The 7,500-nt window shown below is 51.8% G+C and overlaps 1 protein-coding gene across 1 annotated transcript in view; it reads left to right on the top strand.

Annotated features, from left to right (window-relative positions):
- The window catches only part of LOC311317555 (A disintegrin and metalloproteinase with thrombospondin motifs 2-like), a gene marked incomplete at both ends in the record, with an annotated part of 150,410 nt that overhangs the window by 117,555 nt on the left and 25,355 nt on the right, over positions 1 to 7,500 (top strand). The window contains one exon of the mRNA XM_084448629.1: positions 459 to 542. Coding sequence (XP_084304755.1) covers positions 459 to 542 — 84 coding nt within the window. The remainder of the gene's footprint in view (positions 1 to 458; positions 543 to 7,500) is intronic.

Here is a 7,500-nt window from a genome sequence, read left to right as displayed (position 1 = left end):
TGTTGTCTTCGGTTGCCATGGTGAATCATTGTATCGTAGCTCTACTGATGATGGCTTTCTCGTGCACGAGCTTAGCTCAAGCTGTACATAGTCAAGATTGATTGTGCCAGCGCGAATCAGCTGGGAACTGCATTTCTGGAACCGAAAACTCGGGGTTGCCGATGTCAGCATTTATCAATTCAAACCTCAGGGTTAGACCCAGACTTTATTGAACCTGCTTTCTGGAACAGGCCCCAGCTCCACGTTGTTGTTTTTGTCCGGTAATCCTGGGCCAGCGCCTGGCGGGGCTGGGAACGCCTACGAAGACTAGGACGAAGACTTCAGCAAATCAATCGGTTATTGGATGTAGATCTGAATGAATGGATGGATGATCGACTGGACTGTGTGTGTTTTTGTGTTTACCTGTGGATGGAGAGAGATGACTTGACTTTGGTGTGTTTGTGTGTTTACCTGTGCAGGTGAATGAGATCTACCATGACCAGTCTCTGGGAACCAGGATTAATGTGGTGTTGGTCAGGATCATCATGCTAGGCTATGGGAAGGTAAGCTCACGTGTGTGTGTGTGTGTGTTTGTGTATGTGTGTATTATGCTATTCTGTGTGTGTGTGTGTGTGTGTGTGTGTGTGTGTGTGTGTGTGTGTGTGTGTGTGTGTGTGTGTGTGTGTGTGTGTGTGTGTGTGTGTGAGTGTGTGTGTGTGTGTGTGTGTGTGCGCTAGTTCCGGGATATTGCTATCCAGGGTTGACTCAATTGAACAGCTTAATCTCTCGTCTTCCTTGAAAGTGAAGTCTTCATCCTATGGAATGTTTTCTCTATCTATGCACGCACACACACACATACACACACACACACACACACACACACACACTGCTCAGCACTCGCTGCTACAGCCTGTTATTCCAGTGGACTGAGCAAAAGAGGAACTAAAAGCATGTGGATCCCAGGGGAGTTTTTTTTAAGTCGCACGCCTTCACAGTTCAGCACCAAGGCCCACAGAAACACAGCGTTACGCAATCATCTTTAGGTGGGGAGGAGCAGGGAATCATGGAAAGTCCAGGCAAAGATAAACAATCAATGATGATTTATGTGCCCTGCCTCATTCATAAATACACAAGACCGGACAGAGGAACCGTTCTCCTCTTGTCCTCCACTCTAACTCTATACTTGAGAGAGAGAGAGAGAGAGAGAGAGAGAGAGAGGCAATGAGAGATGATTGACAGCAGGGGAGACAGAGAAAGAGGGATGGGAGAGAGAGGGAGGGAGAGAGAGAGAGAAGGAGAGATAGAAAAGGAGAGAGAGAGAGAGATACAGAGGCAAAGAGAGATGAGATGACGGGGCGGCTGTAGCTCAGTTGGTAGAGCGGGTCGTTCGATGATCGAAGGGTCAGTGGTCGAATCCCAGCTCCGACTGTCCACGTCGAAGTGTCCTTGAGCAAGACACCTTAACCCCAAATTGCTCCCAATGAGCAGGTTAGCACCTTGCATGCCAGCTGCCGCCATTGATGTGTGAATGTGTGTGTGAATGGCCATTGTAAAGCGCTTTAAATGCCGCTAAGGTGGAATAGCGCTATATAAGTGCAGTCCATGTACCATGATTGACAGCAGGGGAAAAAGAGAAATAGAGGGATGGGAGAGAGAGAGAGAGAGAGAGGGAGAGAGAGAGGACGAGGGACTACCCACAGGATGCTACAGTAGGACAGATAGCAGGCAGGATATTCCTCCTGATGAGCCGGAGGAGCTGTGTACCTCACCATTCATTTCCCCTCTCCCATCTGTCCCTCTGGAACCTTCCGCAAGCCTCCGCATCTCTGCACTTAACTCACACACACGCACACACACACAGATACATGCACACAAACACACACACTCCAACACTGACCATGCTGGCCACACCCCTATCCGCATGCAGCTCAGGCCAAAGCTCTGGCTGTCCATCATCTCCAATTACCGTGGCAACAGTGCTGCACCCAGACAGCCTGCAGATTGGCTGAGTGACCCTGAACACAAACACACACAAACCCGCACACACACACACACACACACACACACACACACACACTCACTCACTCACGCACACACCCACACATACACACGCACACACACGCACGCACACACACACACACACACACACACACACACACACACACACACACACACTGCAGCTATGTTGTACACACACTGCAGCTCACATTCAACCCGACCCACCCTCACATGCACTGACCTGTACATGCAAGCACACACACACACACGCACTCACACACACACACACACACACACACACACACACACACACACACACAGTGATGCATGTTGGGGCAGCATGTATAAAGGACCATATGTCTCCTCTGCAGCACACAGAGAGATTGAGGCTAAGCTACACTATGAGCATGTCTGAAAACACAGAGAGGGAGAGGGAGAGGGAGAGAGAGAGGGAGAGAGGGAGGGAGAGGGAGGAAGAGAGAGAGGGAGAGAGAGGGAGGATGAGAGGGAGAGGGAGGAAGAGAGAGGGTGAGAGAGGGATGGAGGGAGAGAGAGGGGAGAAAGAAAGAGGGGATGAAGAGAGAGTGAAAGTAAAGCTTAAGTCAGAGCGAGTGAGAAGGATAAAACTGGGGTTCTTAGTGGAAGACTCAAGCGTGTGTCTAGATGCCATCGCTCACCCTTGTAGTATGTTCATTTATGGGTTGTGGCTGCAATTCCAACTGGCTCCCTAAAAATGTAAGACTTCAAAGTGAAATACGCCTCCAACAAATGTTTCATAATAATGTCACCCCAGGCAAAGGTGTCTAGTATCCAGGAATCGATACAGAAAGATCGATCGACAGACAGACAGACAGACAGACAGACAGACAGACAGACAGACAGACAGACAGACAGACAGACAGACAGACAGATAGATAGACAGATAGATAGATAGATAGATAGATAGATAGATAGATAGATAGATAGATAGATAGATAGATGGAAAATGACAGCAATGAAAATTACAGCAAGGTCAGGGGAAATGAAAATAAAAGCACTAGATGCAGAGTAGTAAGAATAAAATTGAGGGGGATCGGGGACTGAGATTAGTCTGTAGCCAGTTATATGTGCTGCAGGTGAGCTGTACCGCCAGAGTTCACCTCAGCTGTAGCACCCGCTTCCTCCTCCATGCGGCCCTCTGATACTACAACACCGACCCCTACTGGTGATGGTGAATCACTGCTACATGGTGAATCACTGCTGAGTGTTTGTCTTTAAAATAGGAGTTTCTATTGGATTTTATTGAATTTGTAACACTATGTTAATACATCATTCTCTGCAAACAAAGGTTTGTGATACCTATCTTAAATGACCTGTTTTGCATTTCAAACCATGGAATACGTTTCCTGTTTCACTGGGACTGAATTGTGTTGCCTACTCCATGTGACCTAGTAGACTACCTGAACTTTCCTACCAACTTTGGATAATTTCTCCTCTTCTGGGGAACTGTTTCATGCCTAGAGCTGAAAGTGTTTTCCCAGTATCTAATTTTGCTCTGGAAACTGTGGATTATCGGACTGTGGAATTAACCCTTTCTAACTCTGCTAGCAATGTGCTCAGAGCTGAAAGCCCTCTAGTAACTTGGATAGTTTTGCTAACAATCTAGTCCTGAGCTGGCTGAGGAGCTGTCTCCTGCCTGACCACTACAACCATCCTACTGCTGCAGTGTGGCTCGTCTTTAGACCTGCAGCAGGAGCCTAGTGTTGCCTAATTTTATTTTTTATTTTGTTTTTGCCTGGATATCCTCCACTCTTGACATCCTGGGCTTTGATTGCCTACATCAGCCTGCATCTCCACCTCCACCAGGCCTGCAACTCCACCATGCCTCCAGCTCCACCAGGCCTCCAGCTTTACCAGCTCCACCAGGCCTGCAGCTCCACCAGGCCTCCAGCTTTACCAGCTCTACCAGGCCTCCAGCTTTACCAGCTCCACCAGGCCTCCAACTTTACCAGCTCCACCAGGCCTACAGCTCCACCTGGCCTACAGCTCCACCTGGGCCTCCTGCCCCACCAGGCCCCCAGCCTCAGGCCATCTGTCTTGGAGCCTCTGCGCCTACCTGCACCAGTCAACCCCCCCCCCACCGCTCTGCCACCAATCATCACCAACCATGACCGGCTGTAGCACAAATCCCAGCTGATCTCAGACTTGGAAGGAAGAATATCAGATCTCCATCAGCTGAGGATCGATGAGCTCTCCCTGGACGCCCGTTTAATAGCCTCTGCCCCTACTCCATCTGCAGAAGGGCTTGATTCAACAGACTCGGTGGCTACAGCTGGAAAAGCTGCCACCATTACTGCCGCAGCTCTTGAAGCGTTGGACGAGATGGCTACTCTCTCTCAGGATCTCTCTCCAACCCCCCCTGACAGCCGATGGGAGGGAGCCGTGATTTCCACCACCAGCCAGGAACCCTATTGGACGGTCGCTGGCCGAGCCAATCATACCAAGCTCCTACCATGGTCCTCCTCTCCGAAGTCCACGCCACTGACCACCTTTATAGGTACTCCAGTTTGGCTGTCGACAGGGCTGGACTGGGTGAATATTTCCTGCCGGGAAATGTAGCCCCAGTCAGGCCACGAGCCGAGCCGCCGCGGTGAGATGGAACACCTTCAGTTTCGTTTTGTTGACGGGGGGGGGGGGGGGGGGGGTGCTGTGCGACTTGTTGACGGGAGGGAGGTGCAGGGGCTGCGTGATTTGTTGATTGGGGGGGGGGGGGGGGTTGCTGCGCGATTTGTTGACGGGGGGCAGGCCATTCACCGCGGGCCAGGCCAGTTGGCGCGCCAGGCCACCGGGAAAATTTCCGGTGCTCCCGATGGCCAGTCCGCCACTGGCTGTCGATGAACTAGATTTACCCCCCTCAAACCACCAGCCCTCTCGCTGTCAATCAGCAGTCATCTATTTTAGTCCCTGTCCATCCCGTAATATTCCAACTCAGCCGCCACAAACCATCCCAGTACCCCTTAGCCTCCCTGTCCCCTCTGGCCAGCCCCCCCCCCCCCTGCCCCCTCTAATCAACCCCCCCCATCTTCCATTCCACCCCTCATCCCCCCACACTCTTAATAGTTGGCGACTCCATTGTAAAGAAGTTACGCTTTGCCAATGCCATAACCCATTGTTTTCCTGGTGCAACCACAGTTCAACTTCTCGACGTTCTCCCCAACATCCTGGCCTCCCTCTCACCCGCTGTCACCAAAATCATAAATCACATTGGCACCAATGACACCAACCGTCGGCAGTCAGAGCTGATCAAAGCAAACTTCTACGGACTCTTCGATCTCCTCCACAGCTCTGGACCACCTTCATCTCAGGACCCCTTCCCACTCTCGGCCACGGGGATGCCCATTTCAGCCGTCTCCTCAAACTGGATTACTGGCTCCAGTCCGCCTGTTACTCACACCACCTGCACTACATCCATAACTGTAACTTGTTCTGGGCACACCCCTCGTTTTATGCTCCTGATGGACTGCACCCGAGTACACTGGGATCTCAAGTCACTTGCAACAAATCTGCGTCTCGCCGTATCCACTATGACGACCCCTCATACCTGACTGTCCAAGCCACCTACCCCACCCATCACCGGGCCTCGTTCAGACCCTAGCGGTAACGGCAGCACCAGCCCACCCACCACACGGCCCCTCCCCCTTCTATCCCCAGCTCCTGCTGGTCCATGGCCCTTCCCCACCCTACTCCTTTTCCCAGCTGGTCCATGGCCGCTCCCGCCTCTACTGCCAGTCCCAGCTGGTCCATGGCCCCTCCCCCTCCTACCCCCAGTCCCTGCTGGTCCATGGCCCCTCCCCCTCCTACCCCCATTCCCTGCTGGTCCATGGCCCCTCCCCCTCCTACCCCCAGTCCCTGCTGGTCCATTGCCCCTTTCCACTCTCCCCACTCAACCCACTCGACCTAAATGCACACACTGCGGACCTGGTCGGAACTTCTCAACCCATAAACAACACAAGTATTCGCTCTTTCTGGTCCACCAAGCCACGCCCGTACCCCCCCCCCCCCCCCCACGGCGCTGTCACTCACTCTGTCAATCATCGTGTTCTGTCATCTCTTCCCAAAGCCACTATCAATGCATCACTTGACTGTTTTAAGCCGGCCCTTCTCAATGTCAGATCTCTGACATTGAGAAGGCTCTGACCCAAAGCCCTTTCTGACAGAGACCTTGACTTTCTATGCCTCTCTGAGACCTGGCAACAGCCCAATGATTTCTCCCAACTTAATGTAGCTACCCAACCTGGCTATTCCTACACCTGCAAACCCTGTCCTGCTGGTAGGGGGGAAGGTCTTGCTGTGCTGCATCGTGCCAACATAAAAGTCACCTCTGTCACTGTTCCCCATCACTCCTCTTTTGAATGTTTAGCCCTAAAACTCACTGGCCCCGAACCCATCATTATCATCACTATCTACAGACCAACTAAGCCCTCTGCTGTTTTTCTCACAGAATTTTCATCATTATTAACATCTGTTTGTGCAATGTCCCCATCTGTCATCCTCACCGGTGACTTTAACATTCATGTTAATGATCATTCCAATGTCTTTGCTCCTGGACTGTCTCGGTATTACTCAACATGTACATTTCCCAATCCATAACAAAGGTCACACACTGGACTTACTCTGCTGCACTGGTATCTCCCCCTGCAACCTCACTGGCGCTGAGTTCCCCATCTCCGACCATAAAGTTGTGCTGTTTGAGATCAAGGCTGCCCTATCAAAATCTAAGGAGCAACGGTCTATCACCTTCCGGAACATTAAAAACATCGACCCCACATACCTCACCGCCCTCATTAACTCCTACCCCAGCCCTCCCCCTCCCCCACTGACCTGGTGAATCACTACAACACCTGTCTCTCCTCCTCCCTCGATTCCCTCGCACCCCTTGGCACAATCTTCCGTCACCATGGTGTCCATTTCCACTGCTACGCCGATGATACCCAGGTCTCCACTAAACCCACAACCACCATCCCCCCCACCTCCCTCACTTACTGCATCCAGGACATCAGGAGCTGGATGGGCAGGAACTACCTAAAGCTCAATGGTAGCAAAACCGAGGTCCTGCTCATTGGCTCCAAAAACACCCTCACTAAAGCCCATAACCTCCCACCCCATAACATCACCATCGACGGATTCCATGTCCCCCTCTCTACCCAAGTCAAAAGCCTCGGTGTCATCCTGGACAGCACTCTCTCCTTCGAACCCCATATCAAGAACACCACCCGGACTGCCTTCTTCCATCTCCGCAACATCTCACGACTCCGCCCATCCCTTAGGGTGGCCTGACTCCGCCTATCCAAGTCCAACACTGAAGTCCTGGTCCACGCATTCCACACTTCCCGCATCGACTACTGCAACGCCGTTCTCACCAGTCTCCCCACCAAACTACTCAACAAACTTCAAATCATCCAGAACTCAGCCGCGCGGATCATCACACGCACCAAATCATCCGAACACATCACCCCCATTCTCATCCAACTACACTGGCTCCCA

The sequence above is a fragment of the Borostomias antarcticus genome, assembly GCF_949987555.1.
Source record: "Borostomias antarcticus genome assembly, chromosome: 14".
Taxonomy (NCBI): domain Eukaryota; kingdom Metazoa; phylum Chordata; class Actinopteri; order Stomiiformes; family Stomiidae; genus Borostomias; species Borostomias antarcticus.
Note: the sequence above shows the minus strand (reverse complement) of the source record. Positions and strands in the feature narration are given on the sequence as shown.